General features: G+C 37.6%; 3 protein-coding genes and 3 non-coding genes across 10 annotated transcripts; 4 read left to right on the top strand and 2 right to left on the bottom strand.

Annotated features, from left to right (window-relative positions):
• Window positions 1–1,523: 1,523 nt before the first annotated feature.
• On the bottom strand, window positions 1,524–3,626 carry LOC141719867 (uncharacterized). The gene has a single exon (XM_074522233.1). It carries the CDS (start codon window positions 3,624–3,626, stop codon window positions 1,524–1,526), a length of 2,103 nt encoding a protein of 700 aa, XP_074378334.1.
• A 1,185-nt stretch (window positions 3,627–4,811) lies between these two features.
• On the bottom strand, window positions 4,812–7,703 carry LOC141721292 (uncharacterized). The gene is made up of 2 exons (XM_074524132.1): window positions 7,467–7,703; window positions 4,812–5,296 (listed from the first exon to the last, which is right to left on the bottom strand). The coding sequence occupies exons 1-2, from the start codon at window positions 7,624–7,626 to the stop codon at window positions 5,013–5,015; spliced, it is 444 nt and encodes a 147-aa protein (XP_074380233.1). The 5' UTR covers window positions 7,627–7,703; the 3' UTR covers window positions 4,812–5,012.
• A 98-nt stretch (window positions 7,704–7,801) lies between these two features.
• LOC141721291 (putative serine/threonine-protein kinase PBL23) lies at window positions 7,802–11,599 on the top strand. 5 transcript variants are annotated; one of them, XM_074524129.1, is made up of 6 exons: window positions 7,802–7,951; window positions 8,880–9,054; window positions 10,044–10,225; window positions 10,308–10,497; window positions 10,598–10,986; window positions 11,095–11,599. In XM_074524129.1, the coding sequence occupies exons 2-6, from the start codon at window positions 8,976–8,978 to the stop codon at window positions 11,338–11,340; spliced, it is 1,086 nt and encodes a 361-aa protein (XP_074380230.1). In that variant the 5' UTR covers window positions 7,802–7,951; window positions 8,880–8,975; the 3' UTR covers window positions 11,341–11,599. The 5 variants fall into 5 exon arrangements, with proteins under 5 accessions (XP_074380230.1, XP_074380232.1, XP_074380231.1 ...); XM_074524131.1 differs by having other exon boundaries at window positions 7,878–7,951; window positions 8,976–9,110; XM_074524130.1 differs by having other exon boundaries at window positions 7,913–7,951; window positions 8,976–9,054.
• LOC141722792 (small nucleolar RNA R21) lies at window positions 8,015–8,097 on the top strand. Its single transcript, XR_012575794.1, has one exon. It is a non-coding gene; the product is annotated as a small nucleolar RNA R21 (small nucleolar RNA).
• On the top strand, window positions 8,218–8,291 carry LOC141722793 (small nucleolar RNA R21). Its single transcript, XR_012575795.1, has one exon. It is a non-coding gene; the product is annotated as a small nucleolar RNA R21 (small nucleolar RNA).
• A 6,393-nt stretch (window positions 11,600–17,992) lies between the features above and the next one.
• On the top strand, window positions 17,993–18,099 carry LOC141722034 (small nucleolar RNA R71). The gene has a single exon (XR_012575069.1). It is a non-coding gene; the product is annotated as a small nucleolar RNA R71 (small nucleolar RNA).
• The last annotated feature ends 7,742 nt before the right edge of the window (window positions 18,100–25,841 follow it).

Raw genomic sequence — 25,841 nt, 5'->3', positions numbered from 1 at the left:
GAGCATTTAGTAGTTTTTAGAATCTACTAAAAATGTCAGTGAGTGACTCACTTTCTTCATTGTGAAAATGCTCATATTGCTGAATCAGGAGCTGCATTTTATTTTCTCTTACTTGCTCAGTACCATCACAGATTATCTGTATTATGTCCCAAACTTCCTTGGCAGTCTTGCAGTTGATAATATTGTCAAACATATCTGCATCAACACCATTGAACAGAATGTTCATGGCCTTTTTATCTTTCCTGACTTGTTCAATGTCAGGATCAGACCATTCATGCCTTGGCTTTGGAACAGATGGCTCATTTCCTGTTGCAGCTCTCATTGGAACATGAGGGCCTCTTTCTATGCCGTCCACATAGGCCTCATCTTGAGAAAGCATATGAAGATGCATCTTTACCTTCCAATGATGGTAATTATCTTTATCAAGAAAAGGATTCTTGACTCCAACATCTTTCTTGTTCATCTTGCTGAATTGTTTTGATCTTTAAACTCTTTGTTGATTAAGAGCTTGCTCTGATACCAATTGTTAGTCCCTTAATAATATAGCAAGAATTAAAGAAGGGGGGTTGAATGGAATTCTTGAACCTTTTTCTTGAAATAAAAATGTTCAACTCGATTAAAGATATATTTGTTTTGATTAGCACAAAGCGGAATGTAGACTTAAATGAATCAAAACATAAGTAATTAAAAATAAGAGTCTTTAAAAACTTTCTGGTGGATTTAAACAATTCCATCAGAGATATATATAATATATCGAGAGGACTCTGTGTGCAGAAATGCCCACAGTTGCTTACAAATTGAACTGTTGAGAATACAGGAAATGTTAAAGATTAAGCTTACAAAGATTTCTCTGTTTTTGTGTTTCTCAACTATCTCAATTATTTTTCTATTTGCTACTCTCTTGGTTTATATAATACCAAGATTACAAAGTCAAAAAGACTGAACAAATATAAAATCTAACAGTCTTAATCTTTGCTGCTTTTCGTCCTCTATTACCTAGTTAACGGGCTTCCACAATGTGTTTGTATCCAACTCGACGGCTGTGTGTCAGCTTTCACTGTTCAACTGATGTTTGAATTCTTGATATGATCATCCGTCGACTTTCAGATCATCCATCGATGACTTAATTGATCATCCGTCGACTGCTATGTTAAACATCCGTTGATAGTCATTTGATCATCCGTCGAAGGCTTTGTTAATCATCCGTCAGTAGCTATTTTGGCACTTGACTTCATTTCACTTATACAGAATTACAAGACATTACTTATGTACAATTAATCAACCTATTCTGCATATCTAGTTAAAGTCAACATGACTTATATGCTACTACAGATTCTATACAAAGGTGCATACATCACTGTGCTACAAACTTATTATTACATAAGCTACTCACTCGATGGATAATAAGTTAATCATCCGTCGGGACTATAATGAGTTATCCGTCGGGACTATAATTCTTATCCGTCGAGTGCTACAATATTTCACTAAGTAAAATCTACTTAGATGTTTTGTTTAAGTGATCATCAGGTACACAACATATTCACAAAAGTGGGGAACTGAACGGGCTCGACGAATTTTGCTTCGAGGAGTCGGTCAATTTCTTGATCGATAGCTGCCCTTTTTTCATCGGAGAATATGCGACGTTTTTGTCGTATTGGAACGAGGTTTTTGTTGATGTGGAGAGAGTGGCGTGCGACAACCTCGGGTATTCCTGGCATATCCTTCGGGTCCCAGGCGAAAATATCAGCGAATTCTCTAACAAGGGAAATGATATCTTGTTTCAAATATTTAGGAAGTCCTTTTCCCACCTTGGTTGTCTTTGATGGGTTGCCGATGACCACTTCGATCTCTTCCGTTTCTTCTGCAGGGAAACATGAATTCTGGTTTGTAGATTCAATTGAGTTGCGGGGGTTAATCTCGAGTACCTGGTTGACTCCTAGATCTTCTTCCCCCTTTTTCTTTGGAGAAACTGTTGTCAGATAACATTGTCTCGCGGTTGTTTGATCTCCAATCATTTCTCCGACTCCGAAGTCAGTGGGAAATTTCATCTTCAAATGGGAAATTGAAGTTATAGCCTTTAGGGCTGTGATTGTAGTTCTGCCTAAGATGGCATTAAAACTGGAAGAAGCACTGATCACATGAAATTTAACGACTTTCCAAACCTGACAAGGTGGTGAGCCAAAGAGAACTGGCATATCAATGGTTCCTACCACATGGACCTCATTTCCAGTAAATTCGTACAACGGCGTTCGAGAGTTCTCGAGTCGTCGATCTCCAATGTCCATCTGTGAAAAGGCGTGATGGTAGAGGACATCGACAGAACTTCCGTTGTCGACCAGCATCTTTTTCACAGTATTATTTCCTACTCGGGTTGTGATAACGAGAGCGTCTTGATGACCCTCGATGAGACCTGGATGATAATCATCATCGGAGAAAGAAATGATTGGGGTCGGGTTCGCGCGAGGGCGTTTAACTGTCGGGGGATTGACATTGAAGACTTCTCGAGCGTACGCTTTTCTGGAGTGTTGAGATAATCCTCCAGAAGCTGCTCCCCCGAATATGACGTCAATGACCCGATCATCTTGATCCCGATGGTGACGTCTAGGATTGTCTTCTTGTTGTACGTAATGTACTAATTGTCCTCGACGAATCTTTCCTTCTATGAGGTTGCTAAGTTGAAAGCACTGTTCTGTGATGTGACGGGTATCTTCATGATACTCACAATATCTAGAACTGGGGGGTCTCCCGGCCTTCATGGGGCTCGGTGGTCTGTAGTCTGGTTCTATTTTTAGAACTGCCAGAATTGTTGTTTTCTCTGTATTCAACTTACTGAATTCTTTTTCTGGTCGGGTGTGGGGCTGCCAGTCCCTTTCCCTTCTGTCCCTCGGAAAGCGATCATCCATACGCGGTGGAGGTGATCGACGACGCTCACGGCATCTTTCTCGCTCGGAGGATCGCGGGCTATAACTACGACGGCGTTCATGCCTTGAAGAGCGTAGTGGTGACTGAATGCAGCTCACTGCTTCTTGTAGCATCATACGATATTCAATAATTTGGAATGCTGCTTGGAGAGTTTTTGGCCTTTTTTCAAAAATTTCCTCTAAGAGTAATCCGTGTCGTGACTTATCGATGCCTGCTGTTAAGAAGTTTACGGCCATTTGTTCATTTAAATACGGAATCTCGGCGATCTCTTCCCTAAATCGGGTTAAAAAGCTGCGAAGGCTCTCGCCTGAGCGCTGATGCATTGTCATCAAAGATGTTGTGACCTGGATGCCTTTGTAATTACTGGAGAACCGGGCTTGAAATTTGCTTTTTAAGGTTTCCCATGAGTCAATGGATCGAGGGGGCAGATTGCTATACCATCGGAGTGCTGTGCCTTGAAGGCATGTAGAGAAAAATTGACAACGGGCGATTTCAGAGTGGCCGAAGAAAGCCATTCGTCCGTCGAATGTGTTGAGAAATGCCAACGGGTCTGAAGATCCATTGAAGTGATCGAGGGATGGGGTTTTTAATGTTCTGTCGATACGTGCTTTCTCGAGGAGGAGGGATAAAGGGCTTTCAGAGACAGTTTCGAATCCTGTTTGATTCCTCATGATGTTACGCATTTGGGCGATTTCTTCTTGCATTTTAGCAAATTCTTCATGTGATATGGACTCCGTGGATTCAGTTTGGCGTGAAACCTCGGCGGATGACACTGTCCGCTGTCGACGCTCACGAGGTTGTGAATAGGTCGATTCTGCCGACAGCTCGTATTCATACTCTGCATCATCATCATCATCATCATAAAATTCTTCATCTTGCTCTTTGTTTTGTATCGTTGTTTGTTGGAGCTCTCGCCGGAGACGGTGAATTTCACGCTTTTGCTCGAGTCTGGCCTACAGCCTCCGAGTCTCGCGCTCTAGCAGCTCTAGCTCTTCGTCTGAATCAATTGGTTCTTCTGGTTCGTCCGGATTTTCTTGATTTTGAACTCTTAGCTTTTCTTTCTTTTCTAAATGTAGTCGCATGTCGCTTGAAAGAACTTTTTTGCCTCTGGAGGTTTGTATTCTAAAACGCTGATCTGACACGGATTTTCTCTTTTTGTCTCTTTGACGTGTATCTTTCCAGCTCTCCGGTTGATCCTCAAGAAGGCTTTCAGGTGGAGAAAACAAACATTTTGGTTTTAATGCCGACTACTTCGGAAGCTCACAACCATCGAAGGCCGAGGCATCGGCGATAGGTTCTGCCGTCAATTCTTTCACTTGTGTTGGTCCTGCTGTTCCCGGATCAATCTCTTCTACAATCATTTTCTGGTTGGATCTGTTAAAGTAAAGTTCCTTCTAGCGCCAAATGATATGCCAACAATATTATTATTAGACTATAATTTTAGGAGATGATCTTTTTGCTTAATTTGCCAACCCCTTTTAATGACGTTGTTGTCCTCTATTTATACCAAGTCCCAAATGAGCTTTATCTTACAAATTGGGCCTTCTTGGGCTTTACATTATGTTTTATAATTATTCTAACTATGATTCTTTTGGACCGTTTTGTCTTGGTCCAACAGTATTTATAAGTATGTTAGCAAAACACTTAAATTTTGATATGCCGATCTCATGTAATATTATCATGAATATGATTAAAAATGGAAAAATGCATTTATTACTGCTGACTGTTTACAGATTTACAAGATAAAACAATAATTTTGTGCAGTAGCATACTTTTTGTTCCAAAACAATTTGTCTGACAGATTTAACACATCAATTCTGATACTTCCCTCTACTATATATTAAGCTGATAACTTATAGCAAGCTTCCCTCTACTATATATTAAGCTGATAACTTATAGCAAGCTTAATAATGTAACAGGCACATAGCCAAATGTGACAGAAAAAGAAGTTCGTAATACATATCACACAAATCTTACAGTTTTGCATTTTGTTTTCTCAAGCTGAAGACTAGATCGAAAAATTACATACAGTTGCATCAGACTCTAATCTTGCCTGTTCATAGGTAATTCATCTTTCAGGCGTTTGACACTCAAGTGCAATACATTGGAATGCTGGTAGGCCGATATACAAAAGGTCGAACTGAGTGAGAGTAACCTGAGGGATGACTATAACTGAACTTCACACCAGAAGTGGCAACTCCTAGCCGCGTGCAGTGTTCATGGAAACTACTAATAGGTCTAGCCAGACATGCATCCCAACGATCACTTTCCGGCATTGTTTCTGCAACAGTGTATATTCCCTTAGAATCCGTGAATGCTTGATAATTTAGGACTTCCCCTGATTTGGTTATGCAAAGAACAGCTACTTCAGCACCTGCATTAAACAGCCAAAAGCAATTGCCTCGTTAACATCATATAATTTACATAATGTATGCGCAGCATAAGCTTGATTTAGTAGTCTTAATAATCCTGCACGATAATCAGAGTGCTTTCTGAATCACTCTTCACACAGCTAGGCGGTGAATGTCGACAATATCTTGTAAAAGAGCTAAATACAAAAAACAAACATATTACTGAGCAATATAATCTCCTATCATAGCACAACTATGGAAACAACCAAACAAATGCTTAGATGTTCCCATCTCATTTGATTCCATTCCACCACCTCTTGGTCACCCTGTATCATCTGGTAAGGGCTGTATTTTGAAATTCAAATGAAGCAGTGATGCAGGACAGGGGTTTGGGAAAGGGTAAAAGAAGGGGATAAAGGCCTATCTCCGCAGAGAATCAGCAAGAAACACACAAATCTGCAGATTCAATTCATATTAATTAGCTCTATTCAATAATAAAGGATTACAAGAGTTTATTAAGTAAATTAATTACTTGGGAGCCAAGTAATTTCCTAAGAAAACTAAATAATTATAATATAATACTACTATAATTAAATAAAGGAAACAAATCTTTGTTTTATTATACTACTCTAATCTAGAATGTTTCCTAAATCTATAATATAATTATAATTACAAACATATTAATATCTGAATAATAATATAAAACAATTAACAACTAATTTAATTGTTTTATGCTCCGCAACAAGCACATCGAACGTGAGTTTGAACAAGTACTTGGACTCGAAAAAAATTCAAGTCGATCTAAGTTATTGAAGAGTTCGATTCATTTGGCTCACGCTCGATAATATTTTTTTTGAAGATGTAATGGATTAGGTCCGGCAATATTAGATTGGGCTTGTTAGGTTTAAACATATACTTTGAAATGTTGAGTAGCTCCTCGACCCGAATATGAAAGCTCGTTAACAAACTCGAACTGGACTCTTTTGAACTTTAACAAAATTTCTAGGCTCGAGGACTTTTAAGCTCAACTAGACATGCAAAAACCAACTTGATAACCAAAATCGTGACTTGAACTAGACTTGCCTCAAATTACAACCCTAAATCTGGTTACTAATTTCAATCAGTTATTCCACTGATATTGAAGTAATGAAAACCAAATTATCAAATATAATTTCTGGCCCCTTAACAATGTGAAATATATCCAATATTCAGAACATGGGAGACAAAGTCTTCAACCAATAAAAAACTACCAAAGCTACCTCAGCTGATATGAGAAAGTACCTTGGAATAATATTTTTATGTTGTCCGATCTCTATTTCCAAATACTAGGATGTCATCAACACATTTGGAACTTGTTTTAAGGATTTATGTGACATTTGAGGGGTTTTAGTTTGATATTTGACAGAATAAAATAGTCCAAAAAGTCGGGTCATTACATTCTTGCTCCCAAGGAAGAAGTTCCACCAAGGTCGTCAATCATCCCGAACACCCTATCTCACCGAACAAGAATCAAGCTTAATACATACTAATCTTATGACTTCTATGTCCAATGTCTTCTCTAGAACATCAATTTTCATCCAGAAAGTCACTCAAATATGTAAACCCAAATTTCTATCGTAAAAAAAATGGGGGATGTATACGAATTACTTATGTTAAGATTTGCCTACATTTCCTCTATTTTCCACCCAAATTATAATCTTATTCATTAAAAATAAACCAAGCTAACTATAAAAAAAAAACTATCATTAACTGAGGAACAAATATAGCATACAATATACAGGAAACATATAGGAGTACTAGTTATGTTGCAGTTCCATAGGTTATTTAGAATTCGACGGAATACATATTATTATATAAGTGTTTGCCTGATCACTACGTAACTTTAATTTTAGTGAATTGAATAACATTACAATTAAGTAGTGAAATAACAACATAAGTTGCGGTAATCATGGTAGTTCACTAATTCCAGCATTTTGACATTACTATTTACTACAAGAACCTCTAGGAACTATCAAGTAACTTCAATCCAACTTAAAAATAACAGAACCAAACATAGTCCATATTTTCTGAGTTCAAGGATCATATAGCTAAACCACTGAGTTTCGAAACACATGAAGCCATAGTAAAATCGAAACAAAACAAGAAAAATAGAATGTAAAAAAAAAAGGGATTGAGTTAGTGAAAGGTGTAGACCTTGTAGAATATGATCTTCAGGGCCAATAGAAGCATCTCCACAAACATCACATACAACTCTACCATTAATTTCACCTGTCCATCCTTTCACTCCCACCATCATCATCATAATCCATACACACACTCTCACTAAAATCTTCCTCACCTCCACAATTTCCATTTATTTATTTAAATATTTATTTTATTAATTAATTCTACAATGACTCTACTCTCTTCTCTTCAATCAACTGAGTGACTCAAGTCTTGTTCTCCTTCTAAAACTGTTTTTACACTTGTGTCGGTGAGATTCCGTACGATCCAACCCGGCCCATTTACCTTTTCAAAATTGGGCCTAGTTTATTTAGTTAGACATGTCTTAGTGGGCCATCAAAAAACACTCCTCCGCTGGCCCAAACAAACACACCCCTCAACTATAAAACATTCGTCTCGCCGCAACGTGAACCACTGTAAACATTTTCCCAGCTAGGGTTTATCTTTCAATTTATGTACGTTTATGTTTTTGTTTAATTCATTTTTATTTATGAAGTATTTTAATTATGTTTAGTATTTATCCCTGTGAAGAATTGAGATTATAATTAAGTTAAAAGTAGTGGACTGATAATCTTTGCTGAATAAATCTATCTGAGGGATTTTTAAGCCTGTTTATATGTATATATATTGTTTTAGTTATCATTTGAGCTTAGATAAATTTATTTGATGGTTGGATTTAATTTTATATCTTAAATTTTATATTATGTATGTACAGTTATATCATTCCTATGATGAGTTAAATGTTAAAGTAGTGGTCTGAAATCCATTGATGAATACTGTAACCTCTGAGGAATGTGTGTCTGTTCCGATTTGGATCGGAGATTTTTCGAGTCCTGTTATTTATGAATCCCCAATTTTCTGGCATAATTTTGTTCCCTGAATTGTAATTATTGTTTAAATTGCAAGTTAACAGTGTGTTGGAATCTCGCTAACTTTTATAAGCTTTTTGTTGAAAATTAACTAGCATTGGTTGGTGGACATCCCTGTGATGACTAGTTTAAACGTTAAAAGTAAACTGACATTTGAATGACAGATAAATTATTTCTGAGGGATGTTTTTGTATCTATGTTTGTGTTTATAACGTATGTTGCGTTTATGCTTATGTATTTGTTAGATCTTTGTTGAAACAAACACATTTGTCGGTGTTTAAAAGTTTTTTTAGGGGTGAAAGTCTGTTTAGCACAATGCTGCCGGTTAAATGTTTAGTTATGGAAAAGCTTTTTAGCGCAGTGCTTAAGCTTGAATTGGTAGCATAGAAATTAGATTAATGATTAAGTAGCATCATGACTCAAGAAGAGAATAGGTAAATGATGTTAAAGTTGAAAATCTTTAAAAAAAATTATTACTCGATGTACTTGATTTATTTTCTGATGTTGGATGTAGGTGATATTGTTTTGCCATATGTTTATAAATTACTGGGGAGCTGAGTGTGCTCTCCTTGCCCTATAATACTCTGCCTCCTATAATCATTTTTCTCAGATGGATGGTGTTGCGTTGCTTGACTTTCCTTGCTCAGTTGAAGGCTGTCAGCGGTTTGCAACTTACTGGATGATAGAAGGTGATTGAAGAGAACATTGTCACATATGAAGGCCACTATTCCAATCAAATCATTGTGTACATTTTATCCCCAGATTTTACTTTGTAATTTGAATTCAAATGTCTGAGTAAATTATTTCTCATTTACTCCCGTACCTGTAAGGGTTCTGATTTGAAATATATATTTGTGTTCACACTTTTCTTTGATATTAATGTATTAAATTAGTTTTACCGAGAATTCACAATGTTGTCTTGAATTTTTATTTAAGAAATATTATGCATTATTTGAGTTTAATGGTCGTTGGAACGGTTTAAAAGCTTACGGGAAGTATTGGAAATGCAGGGAATTAATTGAATGGCTGAGAGAAACACCGTCTTAAGATAGTAACTGTATTTCCAATTATAGTTAGAGGGGACAGGTAGTTAAGAAAATATGGGCCAAAACAAACGTTTGAGACAAAACATAATTTGTTTCCATTACATTATATAAGAAAAATCTGCATAATTTTGGAATAATCAGAATATGTGCAAAAACATATTATGATTCTATGATCTTGTCAGGATACATCTGAGTATGGTTGTCCTGACACCAGAGTTAAGAAATTTTAAAATGAATTGCTTTTCATGTTGCTTGTCTGAAGATAAAGTCCATAAAAGGTCACTCGGGAAGAGCATTCAAGAAGGCAGAGATGCCAGAACTATAGCCTCCTCATTTGCTAGTTCATTTGCTAATTTATCTTTTAAATCTGGTATAAGACATGCTTCTCTTCCTCATTCTTTGCTATGTAGACCATATATTTGAACCTATGTGATCATTCTGTTTTCCGGTATGTGTTACATGCTTATGTCCGGCCATATCAATACCAAATTTATTGGTTTACATGATCATTAATAAGCATATGAATATATAGGTACAATTTTATGGGTACAATGCAGATAACAACATGGAGCTCATAATGTCACATCTTAAAATGAATAGAATTTAATATCTTAAAATTTTTGCATAAACAGATAGCAGCAGGAGAAGGTATATAGCAGGAGAGATATCAAAATATGGAAAAGCAAGTATTTCTGCAGAATATATGCCATTCAAGGAGTTATCTGCTGCAACACAAAATTTCCATCCTAATTCTATGATAGGTGAAGGTGGTTTTGGGAGGGTTTACAAAGGCCATCTTGAACGCAGAAACATGGTACTGCTCTAATCTGCATTTCTGCTTCTCTCAATCTAGTCTTTTTTATAAATTTTAACAAAATTAGGAAAAATCTATTCAGGATGTTGCTGTTAAGCAACTTGACAGGAATGGGTTTCAAGGAAATAGAGAATTTCTGGTGGAGGTCCTTATGCTGAGTCTTCTTCACCATTCGAACCTTGTGAATTTGGTTGGATATTGTTGTGATGCAGATCAGAGAATATTAGTCTACGAGTACATGACCAATGGCTCTCTAGAGGATCATCTCCTTGGTATGCTTATTCTAGAATCATCAATAAACTAATCTTAGAAATCAGTTTCATCATTAAAAGTACGTAGCATAAAATAATGAATATTCATCGGTTATTGCAGATATAGGCGAAAAGAAACCTTTGGACTGGAAAACAAGGATGAAAATTGCCAAAGGAGCAGCCAAAGGACTGGAATATTTGCACGACAAAGCTACTAATCCTGTAATTTTTCGTGACTTTAAGGCTTCTAACGTTCTGTTAGACGAGGACTTCGAGCCTAAGCTTTCAGACTTTGGGCTTGCAAAACTAGCCCCAACAGGTGACAAAACCCATGTTACAACCAGAGTAATGGGTACCTATGGTTATTGCGCACCTGAATATGCATTAACCGGACAGTTGACAGCAAAGTCTGATGTTTACAGCTTTGGAGTAGTGTTCTTGGAGTTGATCACAGGAAGGCGAGTGATTGACAAATCTAGGCCAAGTGAAGAGCAAAACCTTGTTACTTGGGTATGCATGCTTATAATATTTTTGTGATGAAGCTGCTTGGGATGGGGACTATAAGATTGTTAACGAAAAACTAAGTTTCTTTTTTATCGTTTCTCAAATTATTTATAGGCACAACCATACTTCAGAGACAAGAGGAAGTTTCACTTACTGGTAGATCCACTGCTGGAAAATCAATATCCGAAAAAGGGTCTCCACCAAGCTCTTGCAGTAGCAGCAATGTGTTTACAGGATGAAGATTCAACTAGGCCGTATATCAATGATGTGGTATCTGCTCTCGAGTTTTTATGTGATACTGATGGCAAGGATGGGGGAGGGATTTCTGCAGCAAGTAGCATGGCTGAAGGTAGATACTAAGAGTTCTTGTTGGTGTTTGGGCAAGTAGTCGAGTTTCATGTGAAAACACGTGAACTTATAATATTGTATCATCTGCTACTGCCTGTCATTGCCTGACAGAATACATTATTAAGTACCCAGCTCATCTTATGCTTGACACTATAATTTTCTCAATTTTGTGCAATGTGATGTAAATCCTGAAGCTATTTTATTATATGCTTCGTGTTGTAACACAAAATTTAGTAGTTATTAGTGCCGCCGGGGGAGGCCTTGTGATTCATCTTCATCCAGTTCTGATTTAGTGTGAGAATGAATGAGAAGAGCAGAATTCCGGCGAGTTCCACTCAGCTGCTCGGGTAAAACTTTAACCATGAATCACGTATATGGTGAATTCTTCCTAGCTACAACGGCTCTCCCATTTTAGATGTTTTTTTGAGGGAATCCCAGTTTAGATGCTAAATATATAATATAATTTATTACTTTATACAAGATCTTCAAATATCGAATAAACCCCTTTTCCAAGCACCAGCGAAAGAGAAAGATTAGGGATCTCAAATTTTTCCCCCAAACTTTTCCTCAAATGTTAATATGTAACATATATATAGTTACTTTCTTTCATGATAAGCTACGATCGCGTTTGTGTAGATATGCGCACCAAATCAAAACTACTAACTTATCATGCTAAATTATTGGAAAAAAATATTTGAAATAAGCTTGTGGTGAAATAAGGACCTCGGGCATTAATATGGAAAAGCCTTTTTGCACTCGATACAAAAAAACTGATTCTTCTTAAAGAGGGATCAAACAATTTTACATTCAGTTTTAATAAACTATCAAGGATAATCTATGTCTTGTGTTTACATCAATAGGTCATTTAGGTATTTTCTTCTTGGTTGTCTGTATTCTAAGTTGTTAGAGCATGTCCAATGAGGAGGACCAAGTCACCTGACACATTCTTGCCACATAATTACCATATAATTAATAACTGGACTTCACATACAGATGGGTGATCTCGTCCAACTCATCGCCCAACTCCTAACTTTTTTATGGACCCCACGTGATTAATCTTATGTAACTTTCTTATGGCACATGCACTGTAAAATTCATAGATATGTAATAGGATATAATAAAATAAGAAAAAGATAGGCAGTTGGTCAGACCCGGAAAAGTGGACCTGTCCGGTTTCCTTTTCTCTTTCTGCCACGTAACGAGTTGGGTCCCGTGTCCTTTCTTTTGTCCAGTATGTCAGTTCATGTATTGGCTATATACGAGGGTAGTTGAATCTGTATCAGAAAACTGATTAAGATATATTCAAAATAAGTTTTGTTCTTCATTGATTTTCTTCTTTCACACGATGCAATCTCTAAAAGCATCATGGTATCAGAGCTGCAATTGTTGATTGAATACGAATATTGTCTCATTTTCTTCAACAAGGTTGTACATATTTTAAGTTATGGCAACGGGTAGTAAATTCTCTTTTGCAAATATACAAAATCTTTTGTTCTTTCACCCTTCAGATGGCCCTTTTGTTGGTCTTACTAAGCAAGCCTCCTCCTAGGTCCATCCCGGAGCCCCACGTGAGATTGTTATGGACCGTCTCAATCATAACACTGATATCACTTGTTGGGCTTGTTAAACAGGTCTAACTCCACATTAGTTGTCTGCTTTGAGCCGATACCACACGAGTTTATTTTCGAATTACTCCCAAAAGGCCTCATACCAATGGAATTATATGGCTGCTTATATTCTAGCAAATTGCCCCTCCCACAAAAGATTATATGGGTGCTTATATTTTAGCAAACTGCCCCTCCCACAAAAGATGTGGGACAACTATTAACACCTCTTTCTATCATCTTAAGCAAACTTAAAGGAGCAGCTGACTATAGAAAATGAAAAAGATCTATGGAAATTCAACTTGTTTCGAAGAGAAAATTGGGTTTTGTTGAAGGTACGGAGCTGAGGAGCACCACTAATGCAACTAATGCAGTTCAAAGGGATACTTACAACAACATGGTACTCTCATGGATTCACAAAAACATCCGTGGTGCTATAAAGACTTCAGCATTGTTCATCAACTCATCTACAGAGAGATATGGAAGCAGCTGGAGAAAAGATTTCAGCTTAGCAATGGTTCACGTAAGTATAAAATCAGTAAAGATTTGTACAATTTGAAGCAAAACGAGAAATCTCCGGTAGAATACTATACTACTCTGAGTGCCGTGTGGGAAGAATTGGAAGCAATGAATATCTTGCCTGCCATTAAAACCATCATTGATAAAGTAAGAACCTCATGAAGGCTATTCAAATTCAAAAGGATGAATCCGGGCTTTTTCAATTTTTAAACGGATCAGATGAAAAATTTGGCCCTCAAAGGAGCCAACTTTTGATGTCATATCCTTTACCAAGTGTGGAGATGGCCTGTGCGACTATACAACAGGAAAAATCTCAACGAGATGTCTTGCATTCTCAACTCACTCTTGATAAAGTTGTCTCTGCGATGTACAATAAAAGCATGAATATTAATATAAACAGACCTGTCATGTGTAATGTTTTTTAAAAAAGAGATCATTCAGATGACAAGTACTAGACGGTGGTAGGCTATCCAAAATGGTACTCTAAACTCAGTGAGATCAGTTGGACAAGGAAGAAGTAATCAAGGAAGGTGGAATGGACAGAGAAATGCCGGATTAAAATCTACAAATGCAGCTATGGCTAACGATGCTAACTGTTTCATTGGAGATACATCTAATATGGTCATAACACATCAGCAATTTGAAAAACTTCTCAAGCATATTCCCGGAAATTCAAGTTTTCAGACTGATCATTGCGAAGAGGAATATGATACACCGTTCTTAGGTATAATTACTTGTCGTGCAACTGAATCTACAATTCAAGAATGGATTGTAAATTAAGGAGTCTCAGATCATATGACATACTCACTAAATCTCTAACACAATATTAACTTGCATCGTCCCACATCACAATCAAATTACCCATTGGATCCACTGCAAGTATAACACATATTGGTGATACGATCTTGTTGTGGTCTTCTTTTGGTTAATGTCTTGTCCGTTCCTCAATTTACTCATAACTTGTTGTCAGTCACTAAACTTGGTAGGGATAACAAATGTGAGGTCTTAGTTAAAGAAAAAATATATTTTGTTGTGAACTGTGAATCAAAAAAGACGGTATGTGCTGGATATCTGAGAAACAACTTGTATTATTTGAGTAACTCTGTCTTAGTTAATGATGAGATTGATGTGTAATGTATCATCTCAGCCGGGAACTGATGGGTTGTCCAAAAATATGTATACGATGTGGTATAATAGTTGGGCATGCCTCTGATTCTGCCTTAAAACACATACCATGTATCAAACCTTTCATCAAAACTCAGTCCAAGGTTTGTCTAATTTGTCCAATGTCTCGGTTCACAAAATTTCCATATACACTTAGTTCCTCACATGCCTCTAAACCTTTTGAATTGGTCCATATTGATACATGGAGACCTTATAAAGTGTGCACTAAACAAAAATTCAAGTACTTTCTGACCATAGTAGATGATCATACTGGAATGACTTGGTTGTATTTGTTGTAAAATAAGTCAGACTATGGTAGTACTCTTCAGGCCTTCTACAATTATGTGGTTAATCACTTTCAACATAGCATAAAGACTATTAGAAGTGACAATGCCCCATAATTCATTGATTATATGAGTAAAAATTTCATGGCAGATCGGGGAATAGTTCATCAAACCTCTTGTTCTCATAGGCCTCAGCAGAATGCGCTGGTGGAACGCAAGCACAAACACGTTTTAGAGGTCTCTAGGGCACTTAAATTTCAGTCTAGTTTTCTATTATCATACTGGGGAGATTGTGTCCTAGCAGATGCATATATCATCAATCGAACACCCTCTTATGTGCTAAACAATGTGTGTTCTTATGAGATTTTGTTTAAAAAACCTCCAGACGACACTGAATTGAAAGCATTCGGTTGTATGGTTGTAGCTACTCCACCTGGTGTTTCCACGGGAAAATTGAAACCGAGAGCCTTGCCTTGCATATTTGTGGTGTATCCAACATTAAAGAAAGGGTTCAAATTGTTAACTCTCAATTTAATGACAACTATTGTATCTCGAGACGTTAAATTTTATGAACATAGCTTCCCCTTGAATCAATCTGCACTCTCAAACTACTTGATTCATGTTCACATTACTGTCCAGCCTGTCAACTCACATCTATCTGATTACGATGATTTCGTTCCCACCTCTAAACTTAGAACACAACACCCAGATCACATTGAAAACCTTGAAAATTCTCGGTCAACTGACACTCAATCTGATCATATTCATACTAATTCCGAGAACAACAATCAAACTGAGGATATTTCCACAACGCCTCTCAGAAAATTCACAAGACAAACCAGAACCCCGGCCTGGATAAATGCTTATGTAACCAAGACATTTCCTTCATCTACTGCTCTGAGTGCTGTTGTGAAAAATCAAGAGGTGCATTCATCATTCCAATGTTTTCTTTCTTCTATTTCTTCTGTACAGGATCCCAAATTTTTCCACCATGCTGTTAAAGATCAACAATGGATATATGTCATGAATATGGAACTTGATGTTATAGAATTAAACAACACCTAGGATATTACTAAGTTGCATCTTAACAAAAAGGCGATTGAGTGTAAGTGGTTGTACAAGACGAAGTTTATGCTTGATGACACTACTGAAAGATTTAAAGCACGACTGGTTATTTTAGGATGCAAACAGGTTTACGGAGTAGATTACGAGCAAACATTTGCTCATGTTGCTAATATGGAAACCATTCGAGCTCTTCTCGCAGTGGTTGCCATAAATGACTGGATAATAGTTCAAATGGACGTCATAAATGCGAACTTACACAGGGATTTAGAAGAGGTTGTGTACATGAAAATGCCCATAAGGTACACACATTTGGATGTAGAATTACAAAGAATCAAACAGAGTATAATCAAGTTGCTGGTGTCACTTCTTGTAGACTGAAAAAGATGTTATATGACCTGAAACAGGCACCAAGAAGATGGTTTTCTAAACTATCAACCACTCTTATTGAACTTGGGGTTGTGCAATCGAAGTCAGACTACATCCTATTAACATTGATTGATGACAACTCTATTACGTTATTTTTGGCATATGTAGATGATCAGCTAATCGAAGTCAGACTACATCTCATATGCAAGGTGCTCCTCATCTTCTGAAATACCTGATTAGAACTCCACATCTGGGAATCTTGCTTACCTCTGAGTCTGCAGCACACCTTCATGCCTATATTGATAGTGACTGGGCCACTTGTCACATGACCAGAATATCCACCAATGGATTCTGCATTCTCCTTGGTTATAGTTTGATATCTTGGAAAATAAAAAAAAAATAGGATGAAGTGGCTCGATCATTTGCAAAGGCTGAATATCGTGCAACCGCATTGAGCTCGTGTGAAGTAACTTGGCTGCAAGCTCTGTTGGACCCGGGAATCAACAACTTACCACCTGCAATCATGCACTGTGACAACAAATCTGCCATAGCCATAGCTGTGAATCCGATTCTGCACGAACGTACTAAACATATTGAAGTTGATTGTTCGTGATAATATCAACTCAGGAACCATTTTTACTGCTCACACGCCAACACACTCTCAGGTAGCAGATGTGGTCACTAAAGGCCTCTCAGCGAAGCAGCATTTTCACTTTTTGTCCAAGCTTGGTATTCAGTCTCAGCCTGCCTCCAAACTTGAGGGAGAGTAAAGAGGAATCACGATGCAGAAACATTTTTATCATTCAACTTAACTATAATAAACTATCAAGGGTAATCATGTCTTGTCTTTACATCAATCAGTTCATTTAGGTATTTCCTTTTTGGTTGTTTTCATTCTGGGATACAGGCCGAATTATTTAAGCTGTATCACTAGAAAGCGTTCCTGGTAGTCGATTCAATAAGGCTCTAGCAATTTGTCCTATTTGGTTCTCCAGAGTCTTGATAGAAACAGTCTGGCTTTGGCATATAAGAGCCTGGTTTTTGCACATAAGCCCCAACTCCTCCAATTCAGATTTTTCATTCAAAGATTGACCTGCATCATGAGTTTGTTGTTGAAGTTGGAGTTGTTGTCTTGGTACAAATTGTTGCTGAAAACCAGGAGGGTTGAATTGTTTTTCTCCAAACTGCTGGAACGACTGCATTGCATTCTGATTGTTGCTCCAGCTGAAGTTAGAATGATTCCAGTTGTCAGGATGATAAGTATCTGGAACTGGTTGTTGCGATCTCTGAAAGTTGCTCACAAACTGAGCTGATTCACTAGATATAGCGCATTGCTCCGTCGCATGCGAACCTACACACAACTCACAAACTCTGGTTATTTGATTAACACCATAGTTAGCCCGAGAATCGATCTTCATAGACAACGCCCTTAGTTGAGCAGTGATAGTCGTAGCTGTATCCACTTCAAGAACTTTTGCTACCTTGCCATGTGCCAATATCTGGGTTGGATAGTGATATTCATTAGCAGCCATCAGTTCAATTAGATCATAAGCTTCATCGTAGCTCTTAGCCCATAAGGCTTCACCTGATGCTACATCGAGCATGGGTCTGGACTGTGCTCCAAAACCATTATAAAAACAATTGATGATCATCCAATCAGGCATTCCATGATGAGAAAACTTCCTAAGCATCTCCTTATAGAGCTCCCAAGCTTCATATAAAGATTCTCCCGATTGCTGCGCAAATCTAGTAAGAGCATTCCTGATTGCAGCTGTCTTTGCCATAGGGAAGAATTTCGTGAGAAACTTTTGAGTAAGATCTTCCCAAGTAGTAATCGAACCAGCTGGTAGAGAGTGTAACCAGCTCTTAGCCTTGTCCCTCAGAGAGAATGAGAATAGTCTCAGCTTCACAGCATCTTCAGAAACACCGTTGAACTTGAAGGTGTCGCATATCTCAATGAAATCCCTAATGTGCATATTGGGATCTTCCGTTGGAGAACCCCCAAACTGGATTGAATTCTGCACCCATTGAATTATGCCATGATTGATCTCAAAGGTATTAGCTGTGATAGCTGGCCTGACAATGCTAGATTGAATGTCATAAATCTTGGGTTGAGAAAAATCTATCAAGGCTTTCGTTCGTGCTGCTGGATCTCCCATTGTAATGAGTACCTGAAAATCCAAGTCAGTGAACTTTAACGACCACTGATGACAAGCACATAAACTAAAAATTAAAACTGAGTCCCCGTCAGCGGCGCCAAAATCTTGTTAGTCTCTAAACACGCGTTAAAATTCACGCAAGTATACGCGTTCACAAGTAGTATAAGATATAAATCAGATTCGTTCCCACAAAGACTGGTTTAGGTTAAGTTCAATTTATGCACCCATGGAACAATGTATGGTTATCGCTCAATGATAAGATAATTAACCAATTGGGTTTTGATTAAAATAAGAGATTATACTAAATAGCATTAACTATGGGAATTGAGGTTCAGTTACTTATATGAGACAAATATGGGATCCTAACTTTATTAAATACTTCATTCAATAGCCTTTTTGTTCTTAACCTTAGCATGTAATGGTGATGACACTAATCAGATAACACGAAACTACTAAACGCCAACTTTCATTGTACGAATACCCCACTACCAAGCATCGACAAAAGTGATAGAAGTTGAATAGACCCCAATTATGCTTAGTCCTTATATGTCTATAAGAATTGAAAACATAACAGTTTTATGCGCAAGTTATCTATCGTGATTACATAGGGCAAGTAAGATGGTTAAAATTACCTACGAATCATGCATAACAATAACACATGAACCTATGCTAGCATGGCAAGTTCTAAACCTCTATATTCACTGTCGCTTCAATAGAGATTAACACGCTATCTTATATCTTAGCTACGCACATAAGACGAATAAGCACAACTAATACTTGGATATCAATCAATCACCACACACCAAGATAGTGAAACAAATTAACTATAGAAATCCATAAATAAATCCGTTAGATACCCATGATAACGATTAGTTCATGATCGAACTCATCGTCACCATGGGTTCCAATGAAAGCATGATAATAAACAATATAAGAGTACTAGGGTTCAAAGACAAATCGAAAATAAGCATCCAAGTATCGCCTAAATCAAAGAAAACAAAAGTCTTCTTCTCCGTAGCTTTCTCGTGCTCTCTAGGTCTTCTTATTGCTCTTCCAGGCCTCCTTGTTCTTCTTAAAAATGTATTTTTATTGATGTGTATAGGCTTCTGGTCGTTCTGGGCTTCCAGACTTTCAAAATCAGACTGGAATCAGGATTCTATGAACGGTTTCTGATATTCCAGCACGGCCGCCCCGTGTCCCAGCGTGGGCGCGTCGTGCTTCAGTTGTTTCAGCGCGGCCACCCTGCTTCCCAGCGTGGGCGCGTCTTGCTTCTGTAGTTGGAATTCTGAATTTTCTTCTTTTTGCTGTAACTTTTGCTCCACTCGTCAGAATTTGATGAATAAGCAGTTCACGCGAAGCTAACGAGATTATATACAACTTGAGAATGGCCTAGGCTTCCAATTCTGATCTCGTTTCAGCATATATTCAATAAAAGCTCCATTCTTCCTCCAACTAGTGCCTGAGATGCAAAAACACAAAAACACATCAAAATATCAACAACTTGAGTCCAAAACACCAACTTAAGCCTGAAATGAAGCGTTCCAAGTATATATAAAATCCACTTATCAATCACTTTTTGCACAGTAAAAATAAAACTCAATCAAATCAACTAGTTTCGGTATGAGACATGCAGGGTCGGCCCAGAGGGAGGGCGACCGCCCTGGGCCCATACGTTTAAAGAGGCCCAAAATTCAGAAAATTTTAATAATATATATATATATATGTATATATATACAGAGAGTAAAGTTCTATGGAGTCCACCTTTTAATTGGAGTCCTCGGAGTCCATATATGTTCTGCAAGTAAAATATAGCTTAAAATATTGCAAAACATTTTATTTTTCGACAAACATCACTATTCTATTAAAAATCTTGTAGATTGCATACATTTTACAAGCAGAACATTGCAAAAATATATTATTCTACAAAATATGTTTAGTTTGCAGAACATAAATGTTTATGTTGCAGAACATATTGCAGAACATACATATTGTACTGTAAATATATGAAATTTGCATGATTTTGTTGAAGTTATGCTATTTGTGTAACATGTTTTGCAAAATAACACGTTTTACAATATATTTTATTTGCAGAACGTAGATGGACTTCGAGGACTCCGACAAAAAGGTGGACTCCATAGAACTCAGCCCTATATATACATATATATTTCTTATAAAAATCAAAAATATTATAAATATGTGCTTGTACTTTTTTAGTTGTAAGTTTTAGTGTGTGTTATTTTCAAACTTTTACAAACTTGAGTTTTTTCATTTTTAATTTATAGGTTAGGTTTAAGATTTAATAATATAATTTTATTTGAATTATCAATGTATTATTTGGTTTAGAGTTATTAAGTTTGCGAATGATAATTTTTCTCAAGTTATTTCATTTTTTTCCTTTCGTAATTTCGTTATATTACGCAGTTATCATATTTAACGTGGTCCAAATACAAATAAGGGCCTATCATATTTGTTGAATTGCCGTCATTGAGCATTTGAAAAAATCAAGTTGATCGATTGTTGTAAAACTCGTGTAATACACGGGGATACTCTAGATTGTGTGTTTTTAATTATAGTTTTTGGCACTATATTCGTGTTGTTTCTAGGTGAATTGGTGACATTAACATATTTATATGAAAACTTTTGGCTATAGATTAGGGAAAAAAATTAGGGAACTTCTTCTGATTTCGCCCGAGCCCCTATATGGAATGGAATGGCCCTGGAGACATGAAACGTGAATTCAATAATAGATTGCAAAACATTTTCATCAATGTGTTGTATATATATATATATGTGGTTTTACTCTAATGAGAACTCCAGTATTGTGAGATATGAGATATAATCCAATACATTCATTCAAATACAACATATTCATCTCTCACCGTTGATTTAATATTTAATATTTATAAATTTTAATATTCTTCTATCAAATTTAACCACCCATCAACCACCACCACCTCCAGTGACAACCATTTTCGGCCACCACCACCTCCGGTGACCACTAGAAAATCACCACCGTCAAACATAAAATCACCACTTTCAAAACAAAAATCACCACCGGATAATGAAAAATCACCACTAGAAAATGATAAATCACTACCAGAAACTAAAAAACACCACATTCATCCACTTTCTTCCCATCAGATCCGGCCACGGTCACCAACTTTGACCACTGTACCAATATAAATCACCACCAGATCATCATCAATCGCCACCAATCACCAACATCATTGTTGAGTGGCATTTATGACACTTTATAATGCTCTAATAAGCTTTGGATTGGTGCATTTGTACTCAAGTTGTTAAGTGTTTTAACGTGTTTTCTAGTATTTTTGCATTTCAGGCATTATCTAGGTAATCAGGTGAATTAGCATTGTTTTGGTGTTAATATAGTGTGTAGGTGGTGTTGGAATAAAAGCTCGCGAAGACCGGCTCAAATCTGCAAGAAAAAATGGAAGAAGTCAATTTTGGCAGAAGGCCAGCGCGCCCGTGCTGATGAAGCGCACGCCTGCGCCGAAGTGCAGATGAAGCGCACGCCATGCGGCCGCGCCGGGTCCTGTTCGAAAAAAATTTATTTCGGCAGTTTATTAAGGTAAAATCGGGACTTTTACTCCAAAATCAATTCCAACCCAATTTTTACTCTTTCATATCCCATAATTCCCTCTCCTAATCAATTCCATTATTCCCACGATTCCCATAATCAATTCCCACTTCTATTCCTTATAGAATTCACACCTCTCCACCTATAAATACATACACTTACACACAACTTCTCCACCAATTCACAAACTCTCAAACACAAATTCTCTCTAAACACTTAAGCTTTTATTATTTCTTCTTCAATCCCGATGGCACCTAAGAGATAAAGAACACAAGTTGACAGCATCACCACCGATTCTTCATCTGCGGGTGGTGTGAGGCCCATATTTTGTACTCCTGAGACTGAGGAGGAGTACACGAGGCTTCTCTCGAAGTCTATTGCTAAGGAGCGAGGTTTTCTGCCATCAGGGAAGGATGGTAAGCTATTAGAGATGATTTTCGAGATGGGCTGGGTACCTTTCTGTGAGGCTCCCGCTGATGTTCCCATGAGTGTTGTGCGGAAGTTCTATGCAAACGCCAAGGCGGAGAAGAATGGGTTCACAGTGGTGAGGGGGAGGACTGTAGAGTACAGTGCGGATGCTATCAGGGAAGTGATTGAGCAGCCCGCAAGTAAGGTGGGTCATGACACATTGAACGATAAGACTCCGGAGGACTTTGATTTGGATCTCATTGTTGCTACTCTATGTGTGCTTAAGACTCATTGGAAGTTCAAGAAGGGCACTACTGATTACTCCATGTTCCTGACGTCGTGCATGAACAGGTTTGCACGGGCTTGGAACTCCTTTATGTGTGCTAACATCATGCCATCTTCGCATGTGCATGAGATCACTGTGGAGCGTGCTCGTCTGCTGTGGGGTATTCTGCAGGTTGATTACATTGACTTGGGGATGGTAATACATCAGGGGATTTTGAGATTCTTGAGGGGAGGTACTACATGTGCTATTCTGTACGTGTCAGTTGTGACAAAGTTATGCGTGGCGGTTGGAGTTCATTGGCTAGCACATGAGCAACTTCAGCTTCCCAGTGCTCCTATTGATAGTGCTACGCTGCAGAGCATGCAAAAGTGGTATGGAGGGAAGCCCGATCCTAAGGGGCTTGGTTATTCATATGATCATTTTCCAGGTGGTGTGCCTATGGAAGCAGCTACAGCAGGAGGTTCTCAGCATGCCCGTAGAGCAGCTTGGAGAACTCAATATGGAGAGGAGGCTGGTTCGTCGCAGCAGCAGGAGGCAGCAGGAGAAGATTTGGGAGCTGGTTTGAGTTCGACGCAGTATAGGCGTCTCGCGAGGAGGATGGATGCGATGCACGACATCCATAGTCGGTTTGCACATGATCTCACCCAGGCACTTGGGACAGCTTTTAGAGCCACCGGTGTTAACATCCAGTGGCCAGTTTTTGGTGAGGATTCAGTGTATCCGCCTCCAGACACGCCTGAAACTCCACCCGTTGAGGGTGAGGATTCTGATTCACAGTAGGTATGCCTGATTCCTTACTATTACCTTCACTGAGGACAGTGAATATTTTAAGTTTGGGGGTAGTAGTTGAAGGAATATAGTTTATGTGAGTCTCATATAGTTTGCATATTCATGATAGTTTTATTTCATATAGTTGCATATTTTGCCATGTAGTTTTTCTTTATTTTTGGGAGTTTTATGATATTTTGTTCATGTAGTTTCATGAATTTGCATTATAACACGATCCCTTAAATAATTTTCCGATTGATTTGTGATATTGAAGCTAGTGTATTGATGTCGTGTTTGGTGATATTGAGTTTTTTTTAGATTGATTTGCATGCTAGAGACACTTGTATTTCACTAAGTCTTATAGGTTGCTAGAGTGCTAGATCATAGTCATGATTTGTTTAATTGTCGAGGTTTAATCGCTTGTTTATATTTGGAATTTAGGGTATTCTCTTAATAATAAAAGATATGTATATTTAAAAATCGGAGAAATTGGATTTCATTGCTAGTTGTGAATAAGGCTAGGCGTCAAATGGCTAGTAGCCGGCTCATATTTATATGAGTAGTCTAGGGTTGAATGAGATGGAGCGAAACGCACTCGTTCGGAAATTTGTGAAAATAAAAAAAAAGAAAAAAGAGAATAAGAGTTATGTATAATTGATCACGAGTGGGCTCTTTAGTACTCGAGTTATTAAGTTCTTAGGGGACTTTGTGCCTAGTGACCTAAGGCTTTTATAGTCTGTGATTTGCTAACCTAACGCTCACTATATGGGTACTATTGTATAAGTCTTTTGTGGATCTCGCTCATTGCACGATCAACTAAGCATACTTGTGTTGTATTATTGTGAATAAAAGCATGAATCCATAAAAAAATTGATATAAGAATTGAAGTGTTATAAGTTATTTTGAGTCTAACTATTATTCTATTTATAAACTTGCGATTGCTTTGATATGTAGTGAGTCATGATTGTCGGTCTAGTAGCAATAGTATATCTGTAAGCATTTGCACACACGCACGTCTCTGGTTTGTAGGTTTATTTGAGAGATTTGATTGATCTTTATGCAAATAATTGTGTTTCCTGAGGTGTTGCTTATTGGTTGGTTTAGTTACTCTATGGGGATCATTGCATTCATATTAGTTGCATTCATGCATTTTTATTTCTTGTTCTTGAGTCTGTTTATGCTTGAGGACAAGCATCGATTCAAGTTTGGGGGTATGTTGAGTGGAATTTATGACACTTTATAATGCTCTAATAAGCTTTGGATTGGTGTATTTTTACTCAAGTTGTTAAGTGTTTTAACGTGTTTTCTAGTGTTTTTGCATTTCATGCATTATCTAGGTAATCAGGTGAATTAGCATTGTTTTGGTGCTAATATAGTGTCTAGGTGGTGTTGGAATAAAAGCTCCCGAAGACCGGCTCGAATCTGCAAGAAAAATGAAAGTAGTCAATTTTGGCAGAAGGCCAGCGCGCCCGCGCTGATGAAGCGCACGGCCGCGCTGATGAAGCGCACGGCCGCGCTGATGAAGCGCGCAACCGCGCCAAAGTCCAGGAAGCTAGCGCGCCCGCGGCCCCCCATATCGGGATAATAAATCATATTTCTATTACAATTCTGTTTTCTGGACTCCTGGGCTGATTGGACTGCTATATATTGATAACTCAAGATCGTTTTTTAATAAGAAGACTTACCAGAGCACAAGGAGAAGACGACAAGAGACCTATATCATAATTCAACAAAGGCGAGGACGATCTAGTTTATTCTTGTGAATCTTTATTTTGAGTTGTAATCTTGGATGCTCATTTTTTGTTTTGTTGAACCTATACTCTTATTTGTACTTGGTTTTATTTATTCATTATAAAGACTACATTTTATATACCATGTTTTTATCGGAACCCACGTCGATGATGAGTCCGATTTTGGGCTAATCATTATTGTGGGGTTCTAGCGGATTTATTTATGGATTTTTTTAGTTAAATTGATTGATGTCTTAGTATGTGGTGATTGTATGATATCCTAGTATTGGTTGTGCGTATTCATCTTATGAGCGTCGCGAACTTATAAGATAGTGTGTTAATTCTTAATGAAGCGAAAGTGAATTTATGGATTTAGAACTTGCCATACTAGCATAGGTTCATGTATTTTTTATGCATGATTCGTAGGTAATTTTAACCATTTTACTTTCCCTATATAATCAAGATAGATAACTTGTAACGCCCCCAAATCCGGGGTCAGGGGATTTGGTCGTCACGATGAAACCTCAATCCAAAATAACCTGTTAAATCAAATAATAAATGC

This window comes from Apium graveolens, chromosome 4, assembly GCF_009905375.1.
Source record: "Apium graveolens cultivar Ventura chromosome 4, ASM990537v1, whole genome shotgun sequence".
Classification (NCBI taxonomy): Eukaryota; Viridiplantae; Streptophyta; class Magnoliopsida; order Apiales; family Apiaceae; genus Apium; species Apium graveolens.
Note: the sequence above shows the minus strand (reverse complement) of the source record. Positions and strands in the feature narration are given on the sequence as shown.